The sequence below is a fragment of the Sparus aurata genome, chromosome 16 (assembly GCF_900880675.1).
Source record: "Sparus aurata chromosome 16, fSpaAur1.1, whole genome shotgun sequence".
In the NCBI taxonomy this organism is placed as follows: domain Eukaryota; kingdom Metazoa; phylum Chordata; class Actinopteri; order Spariformes; family Sparidae; genus Sparus; species Sparus aurata.
The window spans coordinates 7,423,355-7,442,468 of NC_044202.1; the positions used below are offsets into that span (position 1 = coordinate 7,423,355).

Below are 19,114 nucleotides of genomic sequence, written 5' to 3' on the forward strand. Positions count from 1 at the left end.
TGAGAACAGATGTGACATCCTCAAACAAACAACAAACAAGCCTGAGCTGTTCTGGTGAGGAAACTGAGGAAACAACATGTCTAGAAATATTTAATCACAGCCTGCAAGAGCTAAATGGAAAGCAATATATACTTCAGAAGAATAAATCAAAAAGCTCAATATGTTAACAGTTTATTGACATAAACAGAACAATACCTGTGGGCCCATGGCCATTCCTCGAGGAGGGTTCATTCTCATTGGTCCACCCATGTTAGGATGTCCTGTTGGGAACAGACCCAAAGTGTCATTCTGACTGCGACACACTGGTGCTCATGTAAATCCACATATGGCTCGTCTTTTAAAAGTCAGGAATTAAGACCTGCCACAGACAACACTCAATCATAATCTCATTAGTCGTAACACTCTGGACCCCTGAAGCTGTAATCTGCAGCTAAAATCACCACAGACCCCTTCCTGAGCCAGACGCACACAGGAAATAAGGACTAACCACAAACTGAATTTGTACAGCACTCCAAATGTTTGCTGGGTGAGTTTAGTCCTGCAAACATGTGTTAATTTATTGATTTATCAACTTTGAATGAATTAGTAAAAAATTTTAATAATTGATTTTTCATTTGGAGTAATTTGCTAAACAAATATTTGTGCATTCTAGCTTCTCCAACATGAGGATTTGAAGCCTTTTTAAAAATCCCAGACTATTAGCTTCAAAATTTGTCAGAGAAGAGATTCAGTTGACTTCTTTGGTTCTGGGAGCCTGAAATGGGCCTATTCGGGTATTCTGCACAGTTCAACAAGTTACAGTTAAGACATTTTTACGACACATGGAAGGCAATTTTCACCTGTTTCACATTCAAACTGGCTCAAGTGTGAAAAATATGTATTAATTCACCTCATGCATGAATCTACTGATAGAACTTCCCTGCTGTATATAATAGCAATTGCTAATAATGCTGAATTATTTATGCTTATGTTAGGTAGGTGGATAGATTTACAAGAGTCCTTACCCTGCGGTCTTGTAGGGTCCAAACTGTTTGGCAGGAGAGGCTGAGATCCAGGGATTCCTCCCGGGGGCTACAAAGACACCAGACATGGAGATGGATTAAAACTCGCTCTTGGCAACTAGGGTTGGAGCTGTATACCCTTTTTAAGGTATACCATAGTGTTCAAACACACTGTTCATATCCTGCACATTCACTTATCTAACATTTTAAATTCTACTGTTATATTAAATTCACGATGAATAAAGTGATTTATCAAATTAAAAGGAGGCGCACAGGGAATGCAGATGCATAATATGATCTTTTATTTTGAAACAACTTAAGTTACTGGAATAATGCCAGACCAACTCGTTAATACAGGTGCATGCCTTCCTTTGTGTGTCATGCAGGAGAGCAAACAACTATTTGACTGCAGTGGAAATTGAGTTTTTAGCCACCAAACTGGACTGAAGCAAAATGTTTCTTTAGAGACAATCATGTTATGAATTTCAGAAATAATCACATCTATCGTCTCAATAAAATTTGACTCACAACGCTCAAGTTTCTGGAAATGTTTGGATCACACAAGTCGGAAACAATCCTCAAGGCGGAACCAAGGAAATCTAATTCTACAATTAGTTTAATACCAATGATATTAGTGTAACTTAATCTTTATCTGCAACTGTGCTGAAATACCTGGCTCATATAGAATTCATTCTAAAAAGAAGCTGGACCACAAAAAAGTGAGTAAGAAATGTTATAAACAACTGCTCAAGTACCTGATTTGGCATTCGGAGTGAGGGGCGTGGTCCACCTGGATACCGTGGTGACATGAAAGGCTGTGGAGTAGAAATTGGAGGAAAGAAAGGGGGAGAAAGGGGGAGGAAGAGGGACACAGAGATAACGACATTTTCATTATTGATAAATCCGAGAGCACTCAAACGGGGGAAGCACTGAGGACACACAGATGGACACAGCGAGGCTGGAGGATGGAGGATGGCACTGAAAGATCGTAAATTCATCAACACATCCGCCTGGAAAAATACACATCAGCAAGAGTGTGTGTTTAATGAATTTTAACAATGCCCGCTTAGACACACACTCAAAGCATGGATTTGTGTGTGTGTGTGTTTATGTGTGTGTGTGTATAGAGACAGCGCGCACACAGCCTCCCTGCACGCACTGCCTGCTCTCACTGTGGTGTAAGCTGATTCGGCCTGTGGTCTGCCTGGCGTTGTTAGCAACACCTCAGGCCAACAACGCCGTCCAAAAACCTTAGAGGAAGCATGTCCACATTCTCTCGCACACAAGACGGAAACCAGAAACCACAAGAATGAAGAGCCGGGCCGCCGCAGTTAATGGGCAAAGGCTAGCTTTACCCCCACAGTGTCATCTGTAGCTACTGTTCTGGATAAGTGTTGAAACACACGTTGACTGAGAATGAAAGTTTCTCAAGGCTGAATATGCTTTTATCTAACTGCCAACTCTGGATATCCTATATGTGTGTGCATGTGTGCCCATGTGTTCTGTACGTATACATGACGTGTCCATAGTGTCTGGCCTCTCTTTTATTTATAAAGTGTGAGAACAAGTAAGCAGAGTGGAGGGGAGTGTGTGTGTGTGTGTGTGTGTGTGTGTGTGTGTGTGTGTGTGTGTGTGTGTGTGTGTGTTGAGAGTGGAGGAGCAGATAAATGTGCAACCCCCCACAAGCTGCTCCGGGGGGTGGGGCAAGGAGTGAATTATTCATCCCACACGGGGACAGCCGACTCTGGGCCTCGGTGAGGAGCGGGCCCTGCTGCCTCTGGATGCTCGGCTTTCATGAGAGGCAACTGGAGGGATCTACGAGGAGTTAGCCGAACAAAACTAGAGCTAACGGGGCCCGAGGGTGGGAGGAGGAGGAGGAGGTGGAGGAGGAGAAGAAAGTGTGCGAGTGCTGAATGGAAAGAAAAAGGAGCTTGTGTGTGTGAGCAAGGGGGAATGAAAGAGAGAGGGGTGTTTGAGAGAAAGTGTTTGCTTCTTACCTGGCCATGGGGTCCCATCATGGGGTTGCTGGGGTTGTGTGGGGGGGGCTGTGCGTGGGGGGACTGCTGAGAGCCAGGTGGTCCCTTTAAGAAAGAAGAGCGATATCAGAGAGGGGAGGGGCCAAAAGTGCAAAGGGGGTTTTACACCTGGAGGAATTAGCCGGATCAAAATCATCAGCGAGGGGGAGGACGAGAGAAAGGGGGGAGTCAGCTGGGAGTTTTTAGATTGAGGAGGAAGAAGACGAGCAAGGAGATGATGGAATAAGCTGGACTTTTTGGGTCAGATTCTTTCAAATCTGCAGTTAGATGATGTACGCCTTAAGAAATAACAAAAAAAATTAATTAGACAGAATTTAAAGCCAAAGCTCAACAGGACAACACTTTTAATTTGCTTTCAAGCAAACAGAAATCAGTATTACGCATGAATTATTTTGACAGAGATGATCCTTGGGACCCTCAGGTCAGACACGTAGTTTTCCTCTAAACCACATGGGGGCAGTGTTGCCAAAGGCTCACTGCAACAGGACAAGCAGCAGCAGCAGCAGCAGCAGGACAGGCAGTAGTGGCAACTTCAAACCAAGATGATGCAGACAAAAACAAGTTTAAGTCAGGACTTTTTCCTGCTTATTGTAAACCTTCCTCTGTATGACAAAGTATCCCTGCTGTCCACAGCGAAAGAAACCCAGACACACTGCTGTGTTATTGCTGACACTTCACCCCAAGACAAGGGGTTTACGACCCCTAATAAATAACTCATTATCTCTTTTACCATGTATCCCTCCAAGGCACCGGGACATGGACTGCTCTGTGAGTTTGGGGTTTATATGTACTTACAGTTAGCCAGAGCGAGCATGAAACTAATTTACTCTGATGGTGAAACTGCACCGAGAGATTTGTCCCGAAACACCCATGTTATACAGGGTTAAGTACAAAACAATGGACACAAACCAATCATCCATATCTCAGAAATAGACCTTAAACATGAGTAGTGGCGGATATTTACAGCCTGCTAAGTAGCTCTGAGAATTGAAACCTGTCAATAACCACAAACAGCCAGTGAATATATGGTCTACAGCTGCAGCTAATGATCATTTCAATTGTTGATTAATCCACAGATTACTTTCTCGATTAGATAGTTTAACGTTTTGTCAATACAATAACAGAAAACAGTAACAAATGGCCATCGCAGCGAAGCAGCAACAATTAGATGGTTAAAAGAAACTTAATTGGCAACAATTTTAATAATTGATCATCGTTTCAGTCACCTTTCAAGCAAAATGTGATGAAAAATTGCTGGTTCCTGCTTTCAAATGCATGAATATGCTGTTTTTCTTTGTCATTTATGATAAAAATGAAGAGTCTTTGGGTTTTTGACTCCTGTTAGGATTAATCACAATTTAATAGCATTCTAAAGACTAAATTATTAATCAATTAAATTGTGAAAGATTAAGAGATAATGCAAATATGATCTGCAGCCATGTCCGAGAGCTCGAGTTGAAAAGATAAAATCCGAAGGAAATCCTTCTACTATTATGTTAATGAGGAACAGATATTCATATTAGAGAAGCTGAAACCATCAAATATCTTAAGTTTTGCCTGGAAAAAACAAACATACAAGTTACGAGTCCATTGGCTTATTGATTAATCAACAAATCACTGCAGCTCTAATCTGGTCCGAATTTTAACAAACATCAGCTGACTGTACTGATGCGCCAACCTTTTTTCTCCCCAGATACCAATTCAAATACCTCAGCTTAGGGTATCTGCTGCTACTGTTTACTGATCTCGTTTCAGTGCTCTTTTCATCCTAATGTTGAAAGCTGTACACCACACTGTGAGGAACTCGTTAGGATGTCTTTTTTATGTAAGGTAACGAGACGCCAGGGATTGCTGTGAGGCTAAATACAGATGGTTTAATTGATGTAAGTGTAAAAACTGAGCTTCATGATGACAGAATAGACAAAGAAACTGTATTTAATCTTCATAAATAATGTTGAAAAATGGAGAATCACAATTTTCAAACATTGTCTAGGTCTGATACAAGATTAATAGATTAGATTAGATATTGTAAAGGTAGATCAACTGATTGAATTGTTATTTGTTGGTTTCAGCTTCTGAACTGTGATTATTTGGTTGTTTTGGGGGGCTCAATAATGTTAAACCTAATATGTTTGGATAATGAACTGGTGGTCAAGACATTTGAAGACATCACCTTTTTTATTATGTTTTTTTAAAGACCAAATGTGCAAGCAAACTGTTATGGTGCTACACCTTCATCAGGCATCTTCAATAGTGGGTAATCACATTCCCCACATGTAATATATAAAGATAATTGTAAAATAAACAAATTTCCTCTCTGAAAGATATTATTACATGATGGTGGAGAAGGCAAATATTGAACACTGTAACAAGCATAAAGTACACCTCAATTGTACACATAAATAGATCAATTGGTTTTAAGTTTTCGGTTTACTCGTCCCTTTTACTGTCACCTGGCTCATGAAATATTTTGCTAAATGTGTTTTACTTAAGAATATATTTATTACATTTGTATCATGAATGGTACTGTGAAAAATGTTTCAATCTGGATTCTGAAAGTATAAAACCACCAGTTGACACACAAAACATTTCAAAGGCCTGATTTGAAGGGGGGGAATGAATGTTTCAACAAAAAAAAAAAAAAAAATTTATGTTTACTAGAGTATTTTTTGCAATTTTCTATCCAGGAGAAGATCTGCACAATTTTCTTCGGGTTTTAGCTGTATTACATTTGTCTTTTAATAAAAATTTCAGTTTTGTGTCATTTTTTTCCCCTGTGTTGTTGAATATTCTTACTTTTCAAGGTTTCATATCCAAGTCAGAAATTCCACAACTAATACATGACACAAAGAGCACAAACCATAATTGCAGCAACCAACCAAACCTTTCCCATTACAATAAGGTCCCTTGAACGCAACATGCACACACAAACCCTCGCCTCACTCCCCCACCAATGTTATAAATAGCACTTCCATGCGTCTCTCCTCACTCTCTCTCCCCCCACCCTTTCCCTTTGCGTATTCACAGTCGTACTCTCACTAATCCCCCACCACCACCACCCTCTCAGCACATTGCCTCGTTCTCAGCAAGCAAACAATGGAGTGGTAGGTAGCCACAGAAACAAACACTGGGCCAATGATCTTTCACATTTCCCTCTCTTCTTCCTCTCACCATCATTCCCTCTCTCTCTATCCAACGTGTCACTCGCTTTCTCGCTCCTACTCTTCTCCACCACCTTATCGTGCCTCCTGCCAAATGCCAGTGCTGTCCATCACACCGCTGCCTCACCGAGGATGTGTGTGTGTTTATTTGTGAATGCGTGCGCCTGCGTGTGTTTGTACATGTATCTGTGTGTGTGTCGTTCTCTTCACTCTTCAGACAGCCATCTCCCACACTAAAACCTTTCCCTTCACAGAGCTGGGACAGGTCGGAGACGGAGATGGAGAGGAGAGGATGAAAACGGGATGGCTGAATCACGAAACGGCCGAAAAGCAAACCACAGATGAATGAACATCAGAGGCTCTGGCGGGTGTAAGAGGAAAAATAAGTGGCAGAGTTGGAATTTGTGGTGTCATCTGATCAAACTCGATGACTGATTTCAGAGTGAAGGACTTTATGACTACTGGGATCTGATTGAATATGGCAATATTTACCACCATATGCAGCATTTTTCAATATCGGATATTAAACAGCTGTGTGATTCTTCACCTGAGAGAAACTGCTCTGACTGCATTTTAAATATTAATTATAATTTATCACAGTTATTACTGTCATTTCTCACCTGGCTAGCCCCCTAGAGTTTAGAGTGAAGGGAACCGAACCAGTAGAGGTGCAAAACATTTTGAAGGCTTTTCTGTTTTGTTTGCGACTCAATCCTAATTTAAAAGCCCTTATTTAAAATTATTTTCTTATTTCATAGTGTTGTATGTGTTGATGCAAAGGGAGAGGCGATAATATTGTCTATCGTGATTATATTTTAATTGTTTTACATAAATGTATAACAAACATTATCACACTAGGAATGCTGAGGACATGTCCCCACTACCCTTTGAAATGACCAGTTTTGTCCACATCACTTTTTGAAAGCATAAAACATGTGCTAAAAAAATAGCTTGTAACAATTTACAAATGAGATTAAATGAATTTTGATGTGCCATTATGCAATTTTTCCCCCAGTCATAATTATCTGCCCTGACCTCATACAATTCCCTCATGACATTGCCTAAAATCACATACTGTATGTTGAATAATGTTTTTTCCATCTGAGCCCTGGTGTCCCCTGCAGTTTTCAACACAAAGTTACGCCATTGCCTGCTGATACCAGGTTGGCTCTATTATTTTGTCTGATCTGCTCCTGTTAGCTTTTCCTTTAAAGAGCTGTTTTGACAGGAAAAAAGATTACTCTAATTGCGCTTTTAATTGAGGATTTGTGTAGTTAGAGGTGTCTTTAAAACTACCTTGAAATAGACTGTTTGAGATGCAAGACAGCCTTTCCCTGTGCTGAAGGTAGAATGCAAGGAACATGCAAATATTGCCTAGAATATATACGATTTGTGTTTGAAGTGTCAGAGATGGATGACCAGCAGACAGACGTAGAGAGATAAGAGTGTATTCGTAGCGATGAATAGATGGAGGAGTGAATAGGATGGTGACAGAGGGTAAATCATACCTGGAAGAAGCCTGGGGGCATGGGACCGCCTGGCATGGCGTCATTCGGGGGCATGTTGCCCATCACTGGGCTGGGCGCTGCTGCTGCGCTCTGAAACACAAAAACAAGGTAATTAAATGTGGTGTTTTGAGTGATACTGTATATACTGTATGTCTCTTTTACTGCTCTACAGTAATATTTATGCACATGATGCATTGGCCACCAAATTACTACAGGGGGCAGTGTCTGCACCTGCAATCAGAGCAGACTCCTGCCCCCCCACCTCATCTAAAGTTTAATGTTAGTTCAGAAATGTGTCCCCTCTTAAGAAATTTTAACTGTTTCCTCATCTCTGTGGTAGAGAAAAGAAAAGGCATCTCCTCAGTGAACTTACAGAAGAAGAAAAGTTAAAATGATAATTTCCACCAGAACATTATTTCTTATGTTCTAGAAGAGTCAGGTCTCTGGGAAAAACAGTCATGAAGTTTCATTGATTCAAAACTCTATACAGAGAAAACCTGCAGCTGTCCTCTGACCTTCACCATTGTTCACACTGCTGTGTATTCAATTGTTCCTAACCGACCAGGCTGATATACACACCCAATGTCTTTATCAAACACTGAGATATGTAATGGAGGCTGGATATTTTATGGTTCAACAATGAACAGTGCAGTAAAACAGTAAACTTAGTTGGGATTTAATAATCAAAAATGATCACAAGCATCATTTGTAATCATTTTGTAATCTCTAGTTTTCCATATTGGTGCATAGTAATATCTATACTAGGCAAATGTTGACCAATGACCAACTTTTTCCGTGATGGTTATTATGGTTTGGAGTTTATAAGATTTAACTTCATTTGTATTTATTCATTTTACTTTTTCAGTTTTAACATAATTTTTCTAACTGCTTGTGTTAGTTTATAAGAATGGTGGTTTTGTGGTACGTTGTCACAATCATAAATATTAACAATAAGTATAGAACATTGTAATAAGAGCTTACATATCTTCCTCTCCTCTAACTCATTAAAAGGTCTGTCTAGAAATACACTCATGCATTTTTTATAACTGGCATGATTGGATTTTCTTTCCTTGATTTATATCCTCATAGCTTCATTTCTATAATTATCTATTTTAACATTATTTCATCATAATTCTGAATAAGATCAAATAATTTAAACTATGTACATACAGTAACAAGTCATCAGCAAACAAGTTGAGTTTGTAGTGTTTTTCTAACCTATTATGGGGTACTAGATTGCCATTGAAGAAGGCTGCAATACAAACTAACTCTAAATCCTTGAGTCCGGAAGAAAGCCATGTCACTTCTGCATAACAACCATCACTGTGTTTTTTGTAGTTATTGTTAGTGCTCAATTTTCTGACAAGTTTACCAGTTTACTAGTTGTAATTGAGAAACCTGCCTGCATGCAGTTTATCGTTTCCTCCCTATTTTTCCAGCCTGTGCTGAATTGTGTCCTGATGAGGGGAGGTTATCTAAATAGACATGAGTTTTTCTATTATTGTGGCATGTGTATTTATTGTTGCTATTCATAGTCATTTAGTTTTCGGAGAATTTTACTATTTACAATGTATCTAATTGCCAAAAGCCCACATGTAGCTGATTGCCCCCTCCTACTTGCACTGGATTAGCTTGCAATTCAGGGAGGTTATTTACAAGGATGTTAGACTGTATTGTTTGACGAAGACGCAAATGGCATCTGCATGTTTGTCCTTAAACACAAGGATTAACGTAACAATGTACTCAACCAAAGATTATCATGAGGTAAAAGAATCATTACTCGACCAGCACAGTGACATGTCTTCTTTCAACCTGATTGCTTCAAGTTTTTTTAATCAGCTTCTAGTATTTGGATCAAGTAGCTCTTCAAAAATAAAGTGGGCTGTTATTTGATGAATATATGTATTAAATTTGATTCTGTATTGTTAGATATATTAAAAGGTGCTCTGTGGAAGTTCTGTGTTGTGCCGGAAGCCAGTTGTAAGTTTAAGTTTGCAGAATCGAATTCTGAACGTTAGCTACCGTTGATCTGTTAGCGGAGTGGAGAGAAAAACTGAGACGAGGCACCCAAGAATGTGTATAAAGTAAACATAATTTTGGAAAACCCGAATTTTACAAAGAAATCCACAGTCCAGCAGCATTAAACAACTTCAACAATTGTCCACAGGCTTGTGTAGGCAAGTGAGAAAGACAAGGATGGTCTCATCTTTCAGCGTACTTTACACTCTGCTCAAATATGGCCGAAAAAAGTAAAAGAGAACAAATTCTTAAATAGAGCCCCAGTAATATGTCAAAGAATATCACTGTTTCATGTTATCACCCTAAATGGTATAACACATAGCAAACCACTTAAACCTGGTGCAAGCTTATCTATTATCTACCTCACCACAACAATACTACTGTTTCCAGTCTCCTCAACGTCCGTCAAACAATATGGAAAAACAAAACTAGAATCTAGGATAGAGGAGAGGGGGTGAATGATTCAGCCCGGGAGTTAAATATGATATAACTGTATTCTTGTCAACACACATAGATGGAGACGCGTGTTCAGAGTGCTTACATAAGCACGCCGGAACAAACACACAAATGCACGCAAACACATGAGCGCGCATCGCACACATACACACAGACACACAAAGAGTTGCATCACAGGCTCATAAAGTGCGGCCCTTCAGTACAGAGAGGCAGACAGGAGGGAACCGCAGGCTACAGGACCAGAACAGGGAGGGGGTTTAAGACCCAGGGGAGGGAGGGAGGGAGTCACACTCACAAACACACACACACACGCGCGCGCGTTCCACCAGCACGCACACCTAACGAACACACTATATCCATGTGACACATACAGTGTGCTTGGACAACAACGCATGCTACCAATTACATGCATGTACACAAATACAGTCGCTGCCCTTCTTCTCTGGACTATCAGAAACCAACACACATATTAACTGAAGAAACACACACACACACACACACCTCCCCCCATCTTTATGCTAATTCTGCTAGTGAACATGAGCAGGCCACTGAGTCCCTGGGGAAGAAGCAGGGTCGGCTGCCTCTTTCTCTCCTCCTCCATCCTCCCTCCCTCCCATCCATCTCCCTCACTTCTCTTCTTCTGCACACTTTTCTCTCCATCTCTTCTCCTCTCCGTGACCCCCTTCACTTATTTTCCCGGGCATTGGCAGGCACACACACACCTTTCTCTGTGCCCCAACCCCTGTACTATTCCTCCCCATCACAACCTCTCCTCCCCTCAGCCCCCCCAGTAGGGTGTCAGCAGCTTGCAGAAGCTGTTGCTATGGAGACAGGTCCTATCTGCACTCTGTCCCCCTGGCATCCCCCGCTCCAGGAGCGCAGAGGCAGAGAGGCAGAGAGAGAGAGAGGCAGAGAGAGAGAGAGAGGCAGAGAGAGAGAGAGAGAGAGAGAGAGAGAGAGAGAGAGAGAGAGAGAGAGAGAGAGAGAGAGAGAGAGAGAGAGAGAGAGAGAGAATAAGAAGATGCAGGAGGGAGAAAGTGAGATAGAGGAGTGAGAGAGTGAGTTAGAAGATACAAGAGTGAGTCAGAAAAAGAGATGAAGAAAATGTTAAAGGTAGAAAGATTTGTGTTCACAATCAATCAACCGGACGAAATATTGTTATTGACTATTAATGATCGACTATCTGCTTGTGCATTTCACAATTTGCTAATTGAAATTGAACGTGCAGGCAGAGAGAGCACACCGTTGCCAGCAGCAAAGGTAGATTTAGTATGCAGTCGGTCTTTATTAAAACCAACTGGCCTGGGGAAATACGAAAGGATCCAACAGTGGTTTTTCTAGTTTTTGTAGTGGCGCACACAGTGCCGCCTATATCTACCTTTCCATTTCAGCTCGATGCTCAGAAGTGGCAGACTGTCAGGAAGCCGTGTGACAAGCCTGCCTCCTTGAATCAGAATAACTCGATTCACCAAGAAAGTAAATCTACAGGAATTTGTCTTGTTGACACTGTCGCAGGTAAACAATGATGCAGACAGAACACACAGGTAGGTAAGGAGACAACAAAAGCACACCTTTATGCAAAGAAACAAGACGACTGAACAATCCCGAGCAGACATTAGTGCTGCACTAATTAGTTGATATAATGAACATGTCTTTTTGAAGTAGAGTTGAATTATTAATTTTTAGGGTGAATGTATGGAGAGGAAAGTCTGTAAATGAATGAGCGTGCAAAGGAAGCACAACTTGAAAGAGCTTTAATGCCTGACATGCAGCGGGAAGGAGAAGAAGAAGAATACATTTCTTTCATTGAAGTTGGCTGAAAAGTTCAACAAAACCCACGGGACACATTTTCAAATGTCTGAGAATATTTACACTGTTTAAACTGTGAACTATATTTTAATGGCCTTCCTCAGCAGCGCTACACAAACACGACGTCAAAGCATCCTGGAGCCACGTCTGCAGTTTATGTGTTACCTGACTATCAATAAAACAGTATCCTGACTACCAAACCTGAACTGTAGCTCATTTTGCTTTGGTAGGTTTGGATGGAGAACTGCAAACTTCAGCATTATTTTACAGCATAATATAACATTTAAAGATCGGCAGATTGGGTCACTAGATTGAGAGAAACCTACTTGAACCATTTGCTGTTTTTGAAACTTAAACAGCTTGAATTGGCTTTGAATTATGGTTTTATTTGCCACAACATAAAAAGCTGAATATAACTAAGATGGAGCAGATCATGTCATCTGACCCTGTGCACTTCATGGTTTGACTGGAATCATCCACCCATTTCTACTTTTTGTAATGACACATCAGACTCAAACCTTCATCTGCTCTCCTGGTGGCCATAGCTTGTAGCCACAATGTTCAAATCTGGTACCCTGCATGTGTCCTCCATCAACAATAAATAAAGACAGTTAAATGAATAAAACATCTCCTGATAAAGCATTAATCAGTACATTAGTAGACAGATCTGAAATAAAATCAATTGGCGATAATTTTGATAGTCAATTTATCTGCCACAAATAAACTGGTTCCCGCTTTGCAAAATAAAAAATTACCTGCTTTGAGTCGACTTAAGCCCCATTTGTTTGGGACTAGTATTACCAGGGGACCTTGTTAGTGTTGTGTGCGACACATTTGCACAGGATAGCAAACACAGTATTTTAAATCATATTTAAGGACATTCTCTCCTGGTTATGAGGTCAAGGCTCTGTGTAACACCAACTTGCAGAAGCAGAGTGTCTCTTCTTTAGCAGTCATATTACAAAATATAGTTTAGAGTTCATATGCTCACTTACGGTAAGTGTTATAAACATTCGCAGCTCATTTAGATCAAGTAAAAGAAGCTTTGTGGTTGCACTCAGTTAGGACCAACCTTTTGTTACTCCTGAACTTCTCTGTCATGCATTTTAAATGTTAAAACAGTTCAAATTTTGTACTTGTTCTGTCTGACTAGAATCATTTTCTGATGTCAAAGAAGAAACGCAGCCCAGAATCACATTTGAAGTTTGCATGTGTGTAATATCACATAACCTCTGTGTTTGTAAATACCACACATGGCAGATTTGCATTGGGTTAAGATCACAGACATTTTCTGCGGTCATTAGAAATTACTAGAGGTCCCAAGGTAATACTATTCTTTTGCAGACAAAGATCTTTATAGGATAATACGCAACTACGCAGAATAATCAAGATAATCAAGAATCACCAGAAATAATGTATTTGATTATATTACTTCCAGGTCTGAGGGAGCTTGTCTGGTTTAGCTTGCAGGAAGCAGGTTTAGATCTCGCTTCAGGCAAAAAAAGCTGCAGACAACTAACATAAAGCAACAACATTTGATTCCTATTAACATTAACTCTGCTTCTATCGCGTAATGAATGATATCCACCTCCCTGTGGCACCAATATTCAAACACTGACGTGGTGGCTCCCTGTGTGGACACCATGTTGTGTTTGCTTTTCCGTTTTAGTACAAACCTACAACGTTGATGAATAATCTATCAGAGAACAAAAGACTAATGATCTGATTGGCTGCTACAGTACAGTATGTAGATGTGCTATACAGAATAGCATTGATCCCTCCCTCTCCATTTCCCTCTCCCTTTCTCTCCCTCACCCATAGGACCTACCGGACAGATCAATAGTGCTCAACACATTATTGACCTCCGCCTGATACCTTTCACAGGGATAAAGACAGAGACATAAACAGTGGATGGAGAGAAGGGAGAGGTAGGAAGAGATGGGCAACGTATCCGTGTGTGTGTCTGTATTTATGTGTGTCCCTGCCTGGAGTGGGTACTAATCTACATTCTGGTTCACACTGATATGTACCTCATCACTGTCTCCTTGACCTGCTGTCCTTAGCGCACAGAGAGAGGGAGAGTAAGAGGGGGGAGGAGAAGGTGAAGGAGTGAGGATGGAAAAGAGAGTGAGAGGAGTGTGTGGAGGAAAAATAGCTGACTGTGGCGATCTAGCTAATTTATCAGCCCAGTCAAAACAAGTGTGTTTCGCTCTGGAGCAACAGGATACGGCTGCTACTCTCACCGTCACGTCTGACAAACAAATGCACTCACACACACAATCTCTGAAAGCCCAGCTGGTCCTCTAAACTGGCACACCGAACACACACACACACACAAACACACGCTTCCCCAAACGCCGCTGCCAAGGTAGCGGTGCTGAACCAGACGGGCGGACTCGTGCACAAGCAAACACACATGCACACACACCACCGGATGACAGCACTAATACATGCTGCAGACACAACATCCACTTAGCCAACACTCCAGAGGGAAGGCAGAGAAGGCGAAAGACAAGAATATGGAGAACAACTGTGAACCAGAATATCACTTCGGCTACAACAGGAGATCTTCTCCACACTCTGGCATCAACAGTTGAACATAACTGCTGACGTTACTATTCTTCTTGTTAAAACGTAAATAACAAAATGGCACCTTACTTGTCTACACACATCAAACTTTCAACATTTTGCTACCTGGACAGCTTTCAGGTGATGGAGAGTAACAATCCTAATCAGAACCCTAAACACTTGCCCTTTCTACACCACCTACATATTTGTGTTCATGCAGGGGTTTAGTCATATTAAAGTATGAATGTATGCGAAAAGGGTAAGTTCAACCAAAAATGATTAATTAAAAGATGACCAAATGACCTGGTGTGGAGCGGAAGTGGCCAAAAAAAATCCACACAAGTGCTCTCCTGCCTCATAATTATATCAAGTAAAAAATGAATGATTCACAAAATTAGACAAATATCTGCTAGTATTGGCAAACTTTTTGAATCAGTGTGAAACTTTGGAGAATATCACCTATATAACTCAATAACTTTGTTTTCCATCCCTCATGCATTTCCCACAGTGTGAAGCTACAGTAATCTGTTCCACTGCAGTTTCACATTCCTTCCCAGGTTTCAACACAAAAGCGACAAATTGCTGCCTTCACTCTTCTAACACATCAGGCTGTTCAACATGTGTATCGCAGTATTTCCCAACTTTATCACGCAGCTAATTATCAAGTTTAATGGAGCTCTTGTCACCGTTTTTTTTTTTATTACAGCACACTGAAACTGCTGGTGGAGAGAAGAGGCAGAACAGAGATTAAGGCTGAATGCATGCAACCGTCTTTTGGGAGCAATGAGCTTCTTTTGATTCAAAAGTGATTAGGATTATTTTGGCTTTAAAGGAACGTCAGAAAATTGCTGGATAATGTTAGTGAAGGGAGCCAGTTTCAATGGACTTGTCTGAAAACTGACTTCTGGTGGGTAAACCAAACCTGCAAGCATAACAGACGGCCGTTAACTGTAACTAATACAGCTGGGTGTAAATATTTCATGAGCATTTAAGGCAAAGGAAAAACTAAAATGACACCATCCTGTAAGGACATCAGAAGGTACTGAAAACCCCTGAAATGTACACAGGAAAGGTTTCCAGGGCTTTGTGCTACTGTTAGTGCCTGGAAAAGGTGGATTCAGAGAGGCAGATGAGATTGTTGCATACTTGTGACAATTAATATGTATTGCACTGCTGTCTCAATCTCTTCAAAATAAGTACTATCAAGTATAATTTGCAATGGGTTGGAGGCATTACTTTACCAAAATATAAGCTCTTATTTTCCTAAAATAGCCCATACCCAAACGCCCAATTTAATGTTAACTAAAGCTGCCTTTAGTGTTATGAATTTAAAAAGGCACATAAACCTCATGACTCATTTAATTAAAAGACAAAAGTCTATTTTCCATTTTGCCCCCTTCTCTCACCACTTTGACATTTGCCCACTCAGCTCCATTTTCAAATACCTAAACTGTCTCTCGCTCGTTTCTTCATGCTGTCTAACGCTGCCCTCTCCTCCTCGGCACTACTAGGCATTGTGGGTAAACAGCTAGATTAGCCAATCAATCTTCTCTTGGGAGCAGAGGTAGTAGTGGTGGTGAGGGAGAAGGGGGTCAGCGAAGAGATGGAGGGAGAGCGGGAAAGGAGGAGGAGAGTTAGTGAGAGGGAGTGAGCGATAAGGCGAGTGAGATGAGTGGGGGGCGGGGGGTAGGAGAGAGTAAGAGATATAGTAAAGAGGGTGGGAGGGAAGAGGAGAGGCGGTATGATGGAGGTAAGATGCAGATGTGGAGGTGTTGGAGAAGAAACATGATGTAAAGAAGAGGGGTTGGAGTGTGAGAGAAGTGATAAATGTCGGCAGATGTGTAGAGAAAGTGAAGCATCAACAACCTAACTGCAGGTTGACACAGTGATGGCAGCCGATTTAATACTGTACATTCATTAGCGCCTGTTTCTATACTTTTATAATGTAATCGTGTTATGTTCATTATGTGCAACCAAGCAATGTGCATTTGTGCACGCTTATCACAGGTTGCATGTCTGTAATAGAGAGGGACTGAATAATCAATTTGTTGCTATTAAATTGATCGGCCATTATTTTGATTATCTGTTTGACTAATTCTTAAAAGCTCTGAATTTTCTGATAGAGGAGGACAGAAACCAGAAAATATTTCCATTTAAGAAGCTGCTATGGCAAAAAAATGAATATCTTTGGGCTGTGGACAAAGCAAACACAACTACGACATTTCTATGACATTCTCTATTATTTTTCACCATTTGAAGTTTGACTAGCGCTCTACATTACGTCATCTTGCTGCACTCTTCTCATGCAATAGTTTAAATGGCAGCCAACTGTAACATTTGTGCCAGCAGATTTCTGTATAGATGCGCCCTACTCCTCATATTTGCATATACTCCAGGAGTGTACAGACATGCATGTTCATTTGCATTTTCTTTGACTAAATCTGCAAATGTTTTCAACACTTGTGCAAAATTTGAATGGGAGCTGCACAATATGGTACAAATAAAATCATGTTGGGGTACATTTTAAATGTATTGTGATTGCAATATGATTCACGATTAGTTAGGAAACTCACTTTTCCAAATAATGGCAGCTTCTGCAATTTGAATGTTGCACTTGATTACTCAATGATACAGCCTTAATTTGGGTTATAGTGAAAGCGTCCCACCCCGACAAAAATAAGAAGCACCTGCACACTTTTGCTAAATCTGTCCTTGTTGCATCTGTTCGTGGAAGTATAAAGTAAAGATTTTGTGAAGTGTCACAGAGAAATGATTAACAACAAACACATCAAAATAATGATATGAATAAAATCATATGAAACCAAACACTGGACATGAACTTCTACAGTCCAACAGTCCCTGCATTACTTTTAATATCCAATGTCAGGACTTGTGGAAGAAAGTTGCCTTAGCTGTAACTGTAAACCTTTCCTGCATCCAGCAGAGAACTGTGATAATGCCTCTTAAATGCTGGCCTGCAATCTAGCAATCCTCAAAAGACTGAAAAACTCTTTTGAGGTGAGGTGAAATATTGTTTTTTTTTTCTTCCCGATGCCTCCACCCGGCTCGTTCTTTTGAAACCGGTAGAAAGGACCTGTGCTCAGAGACTAGCCTCAGGGGGCTGGAGCCAAAATTAAACCAGTCCCGTCTCCTTCGCTTTATCACTGTTCGGAGCAGACAGCAAAAAAACGTGTAGCACACCCATCTAGGTTTGTACAGTCATACACACACACAGTTGACTGGCACTCTGGCACTGAGGGTGGGAGCCCCTCCACCCTCCTTCTATGGGCTGGTTGCCAAAGATGCCCCCTGTCCAAAACACACACACACACACACACACACACACACACACACACACACACACACACACGCACGCACACACACAAATCCCTGGCTTAGCCTCGGCCCAGTGCTGGGATTACCGGATTAGAACTCTATTCCATTATCTCCCCACACTATACAGCACACACACACACATGCACGCACACACATACACTGCCACACTGTCTTGGCCAGAGAGGACGCACAGTGTCAATCACAACACATGACATTTACACACAAGTGGATACAGTTACAGTTTCTCCTTTGAGTAGAGAATAAGACAGTTGTTTACAGTATTATTAGGCTGTATGTTGGAGTGGTTGTTGTTAAGATTTTATTGTGAAAGAGACCTCTGACAGCAAGCAGCTAACCTGCTGAAGTGTCCTTGGGCAAGACACTGAAACCCTACACATCAGGAATAAGGCTGCTGACCTCTGACCTCTGATCTCAGAGAGCAGCAAGCCGAGGGAAAGGAAGAATTTCTCCTTCAAACGCCCAAAGGAAGCAAATAATTCCTCAAGGATGCACACAGAAAAAAACAACAAAAAAAACACTTAAACCTACATGATCTTGAATAAATCATTGTTCATGATTTTCTCACTCAAGGAAAAATGATAACTGGTTGCTCTATGTAATACTACATAGCTAAAAAATTGCAATGAGTGCTCTTGGAAATCGGAATGAAGAGTACTTAATATACCAGAAGGCTCTGGAGACTCGTAACAAAAGAATGATATTGAAAAGCTTTTATTATTGTGGCTAAATCATATATACATTTAAAAAACGCAACATGTTTTGTCACTAGATCTCAATTAGAGCTGAAAGCAACCGTTGTTAACCACTATAAAGCTTATTTAGTATATCCCTTCTATTTTGACAAATCTGTATCATAATTGGAGTGCCTGGTTTGCCTTTGAGCTTTTCCAAGTTAATTTTACTGATAAAGACAAAAATCACCACACATCCTACAATCTGTAACGTATACAATATCCTCAGTCCTTCGACGGCAAGACTCAGAATTGAGATCATCATTTAAATCAACACAAAACCTCCAAGGATTGAAAATATAAAAAAAAAAGTCAAAAGCCACAAGCCTTTGTAGATAAAACCTTCAAGACTGAAGTTGAGGCAATTCTGTGAAGCTGAAGGCAAAAACTGCTGGCTAAGTAGCTACGTTGTGTCCTTTTCAGTGTCACAATCTTTGAACCAGCACAACTTCCATTTAACAAAATCTG

At 40.8% G+C, this 19,114-nt stretch overlaps 1 protein-coding gene across 3 annotated transcripts in view; it reads right to left on the reverse strand.

The window, feature by feature from the left end:
- Positions 1-19,114, reverse strand: part of LOC115565954 (single-stranded DNA-binding protein 3) — a 43,190-nt gene that overhangs the window by 8,124 nt on the left and 15,952 nt on the right. For 2 of the 3 annotated variants that reach the window (XM_030391646.1, XM_030391647.1), the window contains exons 5-9: positions 7,707-7,796; positions 2,999-3,082; positions 1,757-1,816; positions 1,005-1,071; positions 196-260 (exon numbers count right to left, since the gene is read on the reverse strand). In XM_030391646.1, the coding sequence (XP_030247506.1) occupies positions 196-260; positions 1,005-1,071; positions 1,757-1,816; positions 2,999-3,082; positions 7,707-7,796 (366 nt within the window). The remainder of the gene's footprint in view (positions 1-195; positions 261-1,004; positions 1,072-1,756; positions 1,817-2,998; positions 3,083-7,706; positions 7,797-19,114) is intronic. The other variant, XM_030391648.1, reaches the window with a different exon arrangement.